Source organism: Cervus canadensis, chromosome 4 (genome assembly GCF_019320065.1).
Source record: "Cervus canadensis isolate Bull #8, Minnesota chromosome 4, ASM1932006v1, whole genome shotgun sequence".
NCBI classification, from domain to species: Eukaryota; Metazoa; Chordata; class Mammalia; order Artiodactyla; family Cervidae; genus Cervus; species Cervus canadensis.
This window is the reverse complement of record NC_057389.1, coordinates 103,698,211-103,711,105: the sequence shown is the minus strand read 5'-3', so window position 1 is coordinate 103,711,105 and position 12,895 is coordinate 103,698,211. Positions and strand designations below refer to the sequence as shown.

The 12,895-nt window shown below is 38.7% G+C and overlaps 1 protein-coding gene across 1 annotated transcript; it reads left to right on the top strand.

Moving 5' to 3' along the window:
- Window positions 1-3,988: 3,988 nt before the first annotated feature.
- On the top strand, window positions 3,989-5,459 carry LOC122440728 (glomulin-like). Its single transcript, XM_043467318.1, has one exon. It carries the CDS (start codon window positions 4,008-4,010, stop codon window positions 5,331-5,333), a length of 1,326 nt encoding a protein of 441 aa, XP_043323253.1. The 5' UTR covers window positions 3,989-4,007; the 3' UTR covers window positions 5,334-5,459.
- The last annotated feature ends 7,436 nt before the right edge of the window (window positions 5,460-12,895 follow it).

Below are 12,895 nucleotides of genomic sequence, written 5' to 3'. Positions count from 1 at the left end.
ACCTCTGAAAGTCTTCTTTTGGGTAAGTAACACTCTCTCAGGCATTGCAACCAGTGTTAAGCATGGGAAATTCAGAAAGCTCAGAACAATACTGGCCATATATATGCCTCTTAAGGCAGCATTTCAAAGCAGAGGGAACAAAATTAAGTGAGGGCAGGTTATTGGAGCTTTTACAAGCCATTGAGAAACACTGCTCATGGTTCCCTTCTCTTGGTACTTTAGATTTAGGAACATGGGAGAAGATAGGTAGTGAATTAGAGAAACTTCTTTGAGTGAGTGCCCTTGCCTGTATCCATCTGGTCAACCTGGGCACTGATAAAACCCATTTTAGAACCTTTCCAGACCCCAGAAAACTCAGAAGGGCAAGAGGATGAATGTGAAACCCCAACAAAGGGATGATCTGAATATGCTAGAGCCCAAGGGGGTAGGGCAAAAAACTCAGAAGGCTCTCAAAGCTGCAGTTCCTTCTTCGCCTTTGTTTAGGGAAGACGAACTTTCTCTGCCTCCTCTTCCTCCCTCTCCTGTCTTAACCACTGAAGCATCTCAAGCTTCTCCTTCCTTAGGACAGACTGCAGTTCTGTCACCCCTCCAGAAAGGTATTTGGTGGGCTTGACAGGAGAGTGACTTGAAGGCTATGGTGACTTGGAGGTGACTATGGCATTTCCAGTGACAATACGTGAACGGACAGCTCCTGGGGCGGATTTTAGTAATCCTAATGGGGTGTATGAGGTTGTACCTAGATTCCCTTCTAAATACTAAAGGAACTTAAGCAAGCTGTTCAGAACTATGAAGTAAGTTCTCCTTTTACCTTGGGAATAGCGCAGGGTTATTAGTGCTGAGGGCTCCTGCTTGATTATGGCGGCTCATAACCAAGCCAGGCAGATCCCCATCTCTTTAGATCAACTGATAGGCAATGGAAATTGGGGGAGAACTCAAGATCAAGAGTTTATGGAAGATCAGGTTATAGAACAGGTGAGGTGATACTGCTTAAGAGCCTGGGAGAAAATAGAAGTTAAAGGACAGGCTTTCTTTACTTTAAGAGAAGACCTCACCTTCCCAGAGAGACAATCCCTGCTGGGACAACAACTTATCAGTCAGGCTACCCCTGTCATCAGAGCCAATTTGAACATTCTCTGGTTTAATTTTTAGCTATGAAACTATGACTACAAAAAAAAAAGAGATGACATTTTTGACACTGAATAGCCATGATATTCTTTAAACTCCAGAGAAAACTGGCTAAAATAAAATCTTTTTTGAAATTATAAAACCAATTCTTCTTGCACATGAAATTAGGAAAAAGTTGGCTTACTAAAATACTTTTTTGGAGCTCCAGTTCTGCCTGAGAAACAAAAACAGGCCTGGGTAAAAACCTGAAGTTAATTTAACTCTTATCATGTCCTTGGGATACACAGCCATGAACAAATTGGTAGAACTCAAACCAAGAGAAAAAGAAGAGGAAAAGAGACATTTTAAATTTCAAGTGGAAAACTATGAGATCTCTGTCTGTCTGTCTGTCTAGATTTATCTGTGTCTCAGTGTGTGTCTTTGTTTTTGGATAATATGAGGTTAATTTATAAATGAGCTCTATTTAAATTCAGGTTCATGTGAACTGAAAAATATTCAATATTAAATATCTAACATTAATGTTTGCTAATCTAATTAAGACATGTCTTGAGTCATCAACATTATGTAATACTTTTAATGTGCCTAGGTTTAATGTAAGCTAAATTTGTCAGCAGTTCATGGTTGTTTAAAGAAAATAATTTATGTTTTTAATTAAAAAGGTATTAAAAATGAAATTACAGTCTATTAAAAAAAGGTAAGTTTAAATTTACAGGTGGCTATTCTCTAAAGAAATAAATGAAGTGATGAATACAAAAGTTTAAAAAAAGGTTTGTGGCAAATGAAAGAAGAGTTTTGTGCATGGTACAAGTTTCTTAAGACATTAAACTGCTTTTGAAGTCTTATTGTTACTTTGACTAAGTAAATAACTATTTTTTTCACAGTGAATATAAGCTGGCACCAATGTGGAATTCGGTTTTCTCTTCCTATTAAAAGAACAAAGTTTTTTTGGAATATGGCTTTTGATAACAGACTATGTAAAGTTCTTTGTCTTTAAGTGATTCATACTTTCTTTTAAAATCTTTTGTTACTTTGATAAAATGAATGAGTGATATTTCACAATGATCTATGGAGACTATGGCACACATAGACAAAGCTCGTTCTGCTTCTACAAAACTAACCCCTCGTCAGGAAATTTAAAAATGGATAAACAATGGCTATAAACCAGTCAGGGCTACCGGAAGTCCAAAAGTTGCTTGGCTTTTCCCGGCTCCCTGACAAACCTCAACTTTATTTGATAAAATAAAGCCTTTCCTGACTTCAGGGTTAATATCTCACAATAGAGGAAAAAAAAAAGGTTAAAATGTGTTTTCTACAATCTCCAGTGATTGGGGCACCCACTTTGCTGGACAGGTCGTACAGACACTGACAAAAAACTTCACAAACTTCTCGGAGACTATCGTTTTTACTGACGTCCTCGGTCATCGGGCAAGAACCGCAAAACAAAGGGATTGGCTATGTGAGATTAAACAGACTGCTAAATATGACTACAATTTTCATGACTTTTTGTCTGACATATTACTGGCTTCTAATCTTTGTTTTCAAATATAAAAAAGCTCTTCTCCTCAAGTCACTGATGGTTTAAAACAATTTAGTGATTTACACCTGTGGGTAGAATAAAAACATTTTTCTTTTCTCTCTGCCTCATCCCTCCAGAAATTGGAGACATTTGGGTTCTGAACAGCCTCAACCAGGCTGTTGTAGAAGTTGTAGATTGTAGAAAAGACTGTCTCCAGACATGTACAAAAATCTTAAGAGTATACTGGGGAGCTCTAAAAGAAAAATCCACTCAACCATTGTCAGGCCTGTGGTATCTATTATGTTTCACTGAATGTTACGTTCTAGTTTTGTTAATCAAGGTCTGTATTTACTAAGACTCACTTCTAATATAGTTCCTTGTGGTTATGTTACATTGCTAAGAGGTTTAATTAAGTTACTAAAAAGGACACTCTTAAGTTTGTTTCTAAAGCTTATCTCAGTAACCAGTCTTTAAATAAAGATCAGCTGCTCCAGGATCTACAACCAGGAAATTAACAACAAGCTATAGTCCTTTAACAAACTAAGTCAGATGATGTAAAGATTTCATTGGGCTATATCTAATGAAAGTTCTTGACTTAAGTTCTTACTTATGATTTTACTATTACTCCTAACTATAAGGAGAAGGGGACGACAGAGGATGAGATGGTTAGATGGCATCACCGACTCAATGGACATGAGTTTGGGTAAACTCAGGGAGCTGGTGATGGGCAGGGAGGCCTGGTGTGCTGTGGTTCATGGGGTCGCAAAGAGTTGGACACGACTGAGCGACTGAACTGAACTGAACTGATATTGTATTCTATATTACCTGTTTCAAAAGGTGTTGTCCCCTACATTATGTGTGTGTAGTCACAAATGTGTGACTGAGACACTGATATAATGATGGTATACAGTTCCCTATAAAATCCATAGTTATAATGGATGTAACTCATATATCTTCCTTTAAGCTCTCTCATGTACATGTGACTATTGATATATGGACCACTACTCAATCCAGTGAGACTACAAAACATGCACAAAGACATTTATATGCTTGTTTTGCTGTTATAAAACTACCAAAAACTATAAAAACTGATAATGGCCCTGCTTATACCAGTAGAGCATTCCAACAATTTCTTAAAATTTGGGCTATAAAACATTCTACTGACACTCCCTATAATCCACAAGGACAGGCCATAGTGGAGGGGGCTAATCAATCATTTAAACATATAATATAGGGAACCGACCCTGGCGTCTTTCCCCCAAGACCCGGCGCGCAGCGCGGGGCGGGGCCGGCTGGGAGGGGAGGGACCCGGAAAGCCGCGGGAGGGGCGAGAGGCCTGGCGCATCAAAACTGGAAAAAATAAGGAATGGCTGTGGAGGAACTACAGTCTATCATAAAGAGATGTCAAATCCTAGAAGAGCAAGACTTTAAAGAGGAAGATTTTGGCCTGCTTCAGTTAGCAGGCCAAAGATGTATAGATGAAGGGCACATAGATCAACTGTTAGAAATTATTCAGAATGAAAAGAATAAGGTCATCGTCAAGAATATGGGGTGGAATCTTGTTGGTCCTGTTGTTCGATCACTTTTAAGGAGTGAAAAGGAAGATGATAAAAGAAAGTGTCATTTCCTGCTGCTTGATTTATTGGTAAAGGGATTTTTGTCAGCAATTGGATACCCTTTTCCCAAAATGATTTTTAATCATAGAAGGAAAAAGAAGATTTGGAATTACCTTGAATTTGAGGAAGAAGAAGACAAACAGTTATCAGACTCTATGGCTTCTCTGGCATATCTAGTATTTGTGCAGGGCATCAGTATTGATCAGCTTCCAATGGTCTTAAGCCCATCATATCTTTTGCAATTTAATATGGGGCATATTGAAGTCCTTTTACAAAGAACAGAGGAGTCTGTTTTCTCCAAAGGATTGGATCTGTTGGAGAATGGTTTACTGAGAATAGAGGATAGCAGTCTACTTCACCAGTACTTAGAAATCAAGAGTTTTCTTACGGTACCTCAGGGCTTAGTCAAAGTAATGACCCTTTGCCCCATTGAGACATTGAGGAAAAAAGGCTTAGCTGTGCTTCAGCTATATATTAACAAATTGGATCCACAAGGCAAATATACATTATTTAGGTGCTTACTGAATACAAGTAATCACTCAGGTGTGGAGGCCTTTATTATTCAAAATATCAAAAATCAAATTGACATGTCATTAAAGAAAACATATAACAAATGGTTTACAGGACCACAGCTGATTTCCCTTCTAGATTTGATACTCTTTCTCCCAGAGGGTGCTGAAACAGATCTACTGCAAAACTCAGATAGGATAATGGCTTCGTTGAATTTACTGAGATATTTGGTTATCAAAGACAATGAAAAAGACAATCAAACTGGTTTGTGGACAGAACTTGAAAAGATTGAGAATAATTTCTTAAAGCCCCTCCATACAGGACTCAATATGTCAAAAGCACATTATGAAGCAGAAATTAAGAATAGCCAAGAAGTCCAGAAGTCTAAAGATCATTGTTCATTAAATGTAGGTAGAGAGGAGATCCCAAATATGCCTCCTGAAATGCAGCTTAAGGTCCTACATTCAGCTCTTTTCACATTTGATTTGATTGAAAGTGTTCTGGCTCGAGTAGAAGAACTCATTGAAACAAAAACAAAGTCTACCTCTGAGGAAAATATGGGATAAAGTGAAAGCTCCATCTCCTAAATAAAAACTGGTAATACATTATATTTTTCATTATGGTTTATTTAATACCTTTATAGAAGTTTTTCTGTAAAACACACTGATAGAAAATAAATGTAGCTTCTCTTACTTACCTGTTTCAGCAATGACACATTATGGATCAGTAGCACTGTTTCCTTTTAAAAAGGTATCTATATGGTAAATAATGCCCATGTGTATTTTAAATACTACTGTTGAAAAATCTAATATGAATCAATAATTTCATATTATGATTTCATAAAATGTACTGGAATTACCTTTATTCATACAGTTGTGAGTTTCTAAAAATTCTGATACACTTTATGTTCTAGTTAGATGCTATTTTAGAACTCTTAGTGTTAAACTGGCTATCACAGCACTGTAAGAGCTTAGAGAAAAATTCTGAGTCTGTGAACTACTCCTGATTTCCCTTTTTTTTCCCTGCCTCAGGAGTCTTAGAGGACAGAGTCCTCTATCACCAGCTTTCCAGCAATAGTTACAGTATGAAAGTATCTGTGAAGATTAATTTTAGAAATAGTGGCTGGCTTGTATTATAAAAAGGTATATATGACTTTTTCTTTAACCCAAGGGGCTAATTAGAAAATGCTATATACTTATTTGCAATTAAACATTTGTTCTTCCAACTTAATTTGTATCATTAAAAAGCTTCCCAAAGAAAAAAAAAAAAAAAGCTTCTAAGTTTTATATACATGTACCAATATGTTTTGAACATTATTAAAGGAATTAACAGAACTCTGAAAAAAAAAAACATATAATACAAAAACAAAAAGGGGGACATGCCATAGGACAACAAACAATATTGAGTAAAGCTTTATTTACCCTCAATTTTTTGACTATTTCAGCACAAACTATGGAAACTGCAGCTGAGTGACATTTTCAGGCTACATCCACAAATACAACTAAGTCTGTGATTTGGTAGCAAGATCCACTAACAAATGCTTGGTCACTGGGGAAGTTAATTACATGGGGAAGAAGGCCTGCTTATACTCTCCCCAGGAGAAGGTCTAGAACCTGTGTGGATTCCAGCTCATAGAGTAAAACCAAGCAGAAACGACCAGTGACTCCAGGCAACCTGACCATGGCTATGTTTGCCCTGATATCTCAGTGAGTATACCCCTGGCTTTGGCAGAAGCAAAGAATATACCTATTCTTTGCTAATATACCTATTGGTCCTATCTATGTACCAAATCCCCCATTGCTCAGGCCTGTTAATTGTGGTGAAGGATCTATCCCTGTTTATGTTAATGACTCTTCCTGGATCCCTGGTCCAGAAGATAAGCATTTGCCCATTCATAAAAAAGAAGAGGAGACCCCCTTTAACAATACTTTGGGTTTTGACACTTGGCCTTTTTGCTTGGGTGCTGGCCAGGGCTGTCTTATCTATCAGTGCAGGCTTGGCTCTCTGTAAATTGTTTAAACAGAAATCACACTAAGGTTCAACTGCATTTACTTTCTGGATTGAGCTTTGGATATCAAGAGACTAATCAAGATAATCTAACTAAGCCAGATAGACTCTTGCGTGAGAACAGACGCATATGGGCAGACCGACAAGACCAAATACGCTGGGGTAATTGTCGCGGAACTGAGGGGGTGATCTTACTTAATGGCTCCTATGGAATTGTCTGGGACTGGTCCCCTAAGGGGTATGCAGTCTCTAATTGCTCATACCATAACTCATCCTGCAGTCCTTACAAGAAATTGCATTGGCATGTGTCTGAATACAATCACACTGACATTACTGCACATTCAGCCTATCCCATTATCTAGCATGTCTCCACCATAGCCACAGCTCAAATTAGGTAGGGCTCAAACAGAAGTATGGAAGTTGGCCATAAGCCTGAAAAAATATCAAATTTGGGGTGTAAATTATTCTTATTCCACGAATTATACTCTGTCATTCAATACATCAACAAATTGGACATTTTATACTCAAGCAGGTGTTAGGGATCCATATGTAATTATGATTGGCACTATAACTATTAATCAGACAGAAAGGAATCTGACCCGCCAGGATTGTAAGCCATATACCTGCTTGAACAGTTCATTATTTAACTCTAATCGTTCCTATGTGATTTTGCACAGACGTTTAGGAGTTTGGCTGCCAGTAACTCAAAGTAGGTCTTGGGAACTCTCCCCTGACATGCATACTTTGCTCACAGTACTAAATACCATTCTGAAAAGATCCAAGCGTTTTATTGGGTTCCTTAATGCCGCCATAATGGGCATTATTGCTATCACCACCACAGCGGCAGTGGGGGGAGTAGCTCTCCATCAGATGGTACCAACTACCACTTTTGTGCAGGAGTGGCATAAAAACGCCAGTTACAAAAAAAAAACAACCACCAGTTACTCTTGGGGAGCCCAAATTCATATAGATGAGGAGATTAACAACAGGTTGGTGGATTTAGAAAATGCAGTGCTACTTTTGGGAGAAGTACAAAATCTTAAATTAAAAATACATTTAGAGTGTCACTGGAACATTACTACTTTCTGTGTAACCCCTCAGGAATATAACCAATCTGAACACACCTGGGGAAATGTTAGATGGCACTTGCAGGGCCATACGGCCAACAACCTTACTCTAGTATTAAAAAGCTACAAGCAAGAATTATTGGCATACAGCATGCTTCTCTTAGACTATTACCAGGTACGGATATACTTCAAGGGATAGCAGAAGGCCTTAACTCATTAAAACCTCTCGAATGGATCAAAGGTATCAGAGGTGTTCTCATCAGAACGCTAGCTGTGTTTTGCTGTTTCACTATAATCTGTTTAGTCCTCAAATGCACGCTAGCCCTCCGATAACTAATGAAGAAAGAAGTTGCGAGGTCAACATATTTTCTGCTGCAAAAACAAAAAGAGGGACATGCAGGGGTTAACAATCAGCCGCCTATTGCTCTGGCTAAGCCATGAGAAAATCACCATGGGAAAAGAATAAAAGCAAAACATAGCAATACAGTATAATCTAAACAAAAGTACATCAGGTTGACTAGTTGGGGTCATCATGCCCTGCTAAGCCAAGGAAAAACATAGTGTGGACCTTGGAACACTGGGTCAGCGCAAATTCAAAACGTTGCTTGTACACACACCAAGATATCTTCCCAAGGCATATGCGGGTCTATGACCTCCAGCTGGCTGATACCCCTTGTACAAGAAAACAACAAAGATAGTTCAAAGTAATCAATAAAATGGGAGACGTGACTGGGGACACAGGAGGCTGATTTTATTGTAGCACAACAGATACTTTCTGCTTGCCAAGACACTAAATAAAAGTGTTGTCATTCCGAGGAACAGGGCTCTTGATCCTAGAGGTCTTGAGTCTCCCAGTCCCATCTTTAAAACTTTAATTCTGTCTCTAGTTTCTTTTTTCCAAACTGTGTGCCGACCACTTTAGATCCCTATCTGCTGCACTGGCTGCAGCATCTGGGAGGTCTTTCCACACTGTCAGCATTAAGCTACCTTATTTTTTTTGCATAGCTGCATAATATTCAATGCTGAGAATGGCAATAGGTTATTCAATGAATCCCCTGTGGCTGGACATCTAGGTTATTTCCAACAGATTGCTGTCCTAAGAGTGATTTTGATGACTAAATAATGCTGTAAAGGTATCATTCTTGGAAGTCTCATTTGCTAGAAGGAGATTTGCTGGGTTTCAGACCAATTTCTTCAGCTTTGTCTGCTCCCTTCCACAGGGCTGGGTCATTTCCACTTTTTCTTTTTTGGCCACACCACATGGCTTGTGGGATCTTAGTCCCCAACAAGGGAAGTGAGGGGATTCCCTGCTGGTCCAGTGGTTAGGATGCCACAATTTCATTGCCAAGAGCGTGAGTTTGATCCCTGAATATATAACCTAAAACTATAAGACATCTAGAAAAAAACAGAAGAAAAATTTTTGCAAAGTTGTCTTAGCTAGATAACATTGATAAATTAGACTTCATCATTTTGCTCTTCAAAAGACACCACTGAGAAAACAGAAAGGCAAGACATAGATTGAGAGAAAATACCTGCAATGCCATGCTTTCATTCCCAGGTAACCCTGATCTGCTTTCCATCACTAAGATGAGTTTGCAAGGTTCAGAATTTTATATGGAAGCTTCGTGCTCGGCTTCTTTCACTCAACAGGATAGTTCAGCAATTGTTCCATGGTGTTGTGTTTATCAGTAGTTTATTCCCTTTTATTGCTGAGTCGTATTGCCCTGGATGGCTGGACCAGCTTGTTCATTCATTCACCTGCTGATGAACTTTTTGGTTGTTTTCAGTTTAGGACGATGACAAATAAAGTTGCAATGAATGCTGGTATACAAGGCCTTGCAGGGACATCCATTCTATTTTTGCTAAATACCTAGGAGTGGAGTGACTGGGTCAGATTGTAATTCTATGTTTAGCTTTAAGAAACTGCCAAACTGTTTTCCACGGTGGCTGTATCACTCTTCCTTTACACCAGAAGTGCGCTGTCAACACTTGCTATTGTCTTTTTAACTGTTCCCATTTTGTGGGTGTGAGATGGTATCTTCATGTGGTTTGGATTTGTACTTCCCAGGCTAGTGATGTTGAGCATCCTTTCACATGTTCGTTGGCCACGCATATATCCTCTTTGGTGAAGTGTCTATTCAAATCTGTTGCCCAATTTCTTATTGAGTTGTTTGTTTTATTACTGAGTTGTAAGAATTATTTATATATTCTGGATGCAGGTATTTTGTTTATTTAATACATGCATTGCAAATATTTTCTCCTGATCTATGTATTACCTTTCTGTTTTCTTGATGGTGTCTTTTGAAGAGCAAAATGATGAAGTCTAACTTATTAATTTTCTAGCTAAGACAATTTTGCCTACCAGTTTGCAAAATTTTTTTCTTCTACTTTTTTCTGGATGTCTTAGAGTTTTAGGTTATGCATTCAAGTCTCTGTGATTCATATTGAGTTAATTTTGTGTATGATATAAGGTAAGGGTTAATGTTATTTTTCATATGCTGTCTAGTTGTTCTGATACTATTTGTTGAAAAGAATTTTCCTTTCTCCTTTGATTGCCTTAGCATCTGTGTCAACAGTCAACTGGCTATATTTATATGGGTCTGTTGCTCTATTCTGTTTTATTGATCTACCTGTCTATCTTTTCACCAATACCAAACTGTCTTCTTATTCTAGCTCTATAGTAAGCCTAGAAGTTAGGTGGAATAATTATTCTGATTTTATCTTCTTTTAAAAAATCAGCTTGGCCCTTCATAATTCTATATGAATTTTAAAGTCAATGCCAGTTTCTTAAAAAAAAAAAAATCTGCTGAATTTAGATTGGAATTACATTGATTCTATAGACCAGTTTCCCTGATAGCTCAGTTGTTAAAGAATCTGCCTGCAATGCAGGAGTCCCTGGTTCGATTCCTGGGTTGGGAAGATCCCCTGGAGAAGGGATAAGCTACCTACTCCAGTATTCTTGGGCTTCCCTTGTGGTTCAGCTGCTAAATAATCCGCCTGCAATGCGGGAGACCTAGGTTCGATCCCTGGGTTGGGGAGATACCCTGGAAAAGGGAAAGGCTACCCACTCCAGTATTCTGACCTGGAGAATTCCATGGACTGTATATTCCATGGGGCTGCAAAGAGTCAGACATGACCGAGAGACTTTCACATAGACCAGTTTGGGAAGAACTAATGTCTTAATAACACTGAATCTTCTGATCCATGAACATGGTATTTCTTTGCATTTGTTTATGTATTCATGAGTTTCTCTCAGCAATATCAGTAACTTTTAGTAAAACAGTCTTTTGTTACATTTATTTCTAGGTATTTTATCTTTTTTGGTGCTGTTGCAAATGGCATTTAAAATTTTTTTTCATTTTCAATTGTTTCTTGCTAGTATATAAAAAATTCAACTGAATTTTATACATTAACTTTTTAAACTGTGAACTTTGAACTAATAAATTCATTGATTAGTTCCAGTAGTTGTCATAGATTTCGTTGGATTGTCAGTATAAGCAATCATATCATCTGCAAACAAGGACAAATTTACCTCCTCCTTTTCAATCTTTAAGCCTTTTATTTATTTTTCTTGCCTCATTGCAGTGGTTATGAACTCTAGAACAATGCTGAATAGACATTCTTGTCTTATTCCCAATCTCTGAAGGACACAATTTAGTCTTTTACATTAAGTATAATATTACTTGTAGACTTCTTTTGGTAGGTACTCCTTATCAGATTGAGGAAATTCCCATTTGCACATAGTTTGTTAGACTTTTTAAAAAAAATCATGAGTAGGTGTTGAATTTCATCATTTCCTGAGTCCATTAAAATAAGCATGGTTTCACTATACTGTTGATCCTTGAACAACTCAGAGGGATTAAGAGTGCTGACCTCTGTGCAGTCAAAAATCCATGGATAACATTATATACGGCCCTCCATACCCGAAGTCCCACTGATTCAACCAACTGCAGAATGTGCAGTACTGTGGTACATAGCTATTGAAAAAAATCTGTGTATCAATGGACCATCACAGTTCAACCCCTTGTTATTCGAGGGTCAACTCTACTTTTAATTTGCATTTCTCCTATTATGAGTGAGGCTGAGCATCTTTTTCTCGGTTTAAGGGCCATTTGTACTTCATTTTCTGTGATCTATGGATTCATATCCTGCTAAGTCACTGGAATTTTTTTTTAATTGTCTTCTAATTGTTGCTTGAGCTTCCCAGGTGACGCAAATGGTAAGGAACCCTCCTGCCAATACAGGAGACAAAGAGACATGGATTTGATCCCTGGATTGGGACGATACCGTGGAGGAGGACATGGCAACCCACTCCAGTATTCTTGCCTGGAGAATCCCACGAACCAATGAGCCTGGCGGGTTACAAGGTTGCAAAGAATTGGTCATGCCTAATGCGACTTAGCACACATGCATGCAGCCATTGTTCATACTATGGAGATATTTTATCCATGACATGAGTTTACCTTTGTCTCCAGTTTCGTTTGTTTATTCTTTGTATTTGTGGGTTTTATGCCAGGAGAAAATTTAGGATGTTTGCATCAACAAAATATCCAACTTACGGGCAAATGCTGGGCTGTGCCCCTTGGGATCACCTCATGGAGACTTCACATGCCAGAGACACATGCCAGAGACTTCTCTGGGACTGACGGTGCCTCTGTCCTCACTCTGTCCCCCTTCTGCTCATTCTCAGTATACCACAGTGACCCTCACACTGTGAGAGTTGTCAGTGGCCTAGAAACTCACTCTTTGCATTCTTCTCTGCTGAAGCCATCCCGGAAGTGGAAGAAAAATACTTTGGCTAAGCCCCATGCAGCACTTCCTGCCACAGGCCTGCTCTGGCTCCTGCTGCAGTGAGGACACAACTCATACCTCTTCCCTCTCCACCCGCAAAGCCCACAAAGGCCCCACTGATGCCAACAAACAAGTCTCAGTACAATCTTCCCCTGCCACCCTGTCCTCAGGAACACTGTGACCTTACCCAGCTTCTCAGTCTTTGCCTGGGCTGTTCTTCTGCCAGGACTCTCCACGCCTCAGGATTACTGGTTAATCCTACT

Excerpts from the sequence above, each read along its gene's own strand:
- LOC122440728 (XM_043467318.1), top strand. The coding sequence starts at position 4,008 with ATGGCTGTGGAGGAACTACAGTCTATCATAAAGAGATGTCAAATCCTA.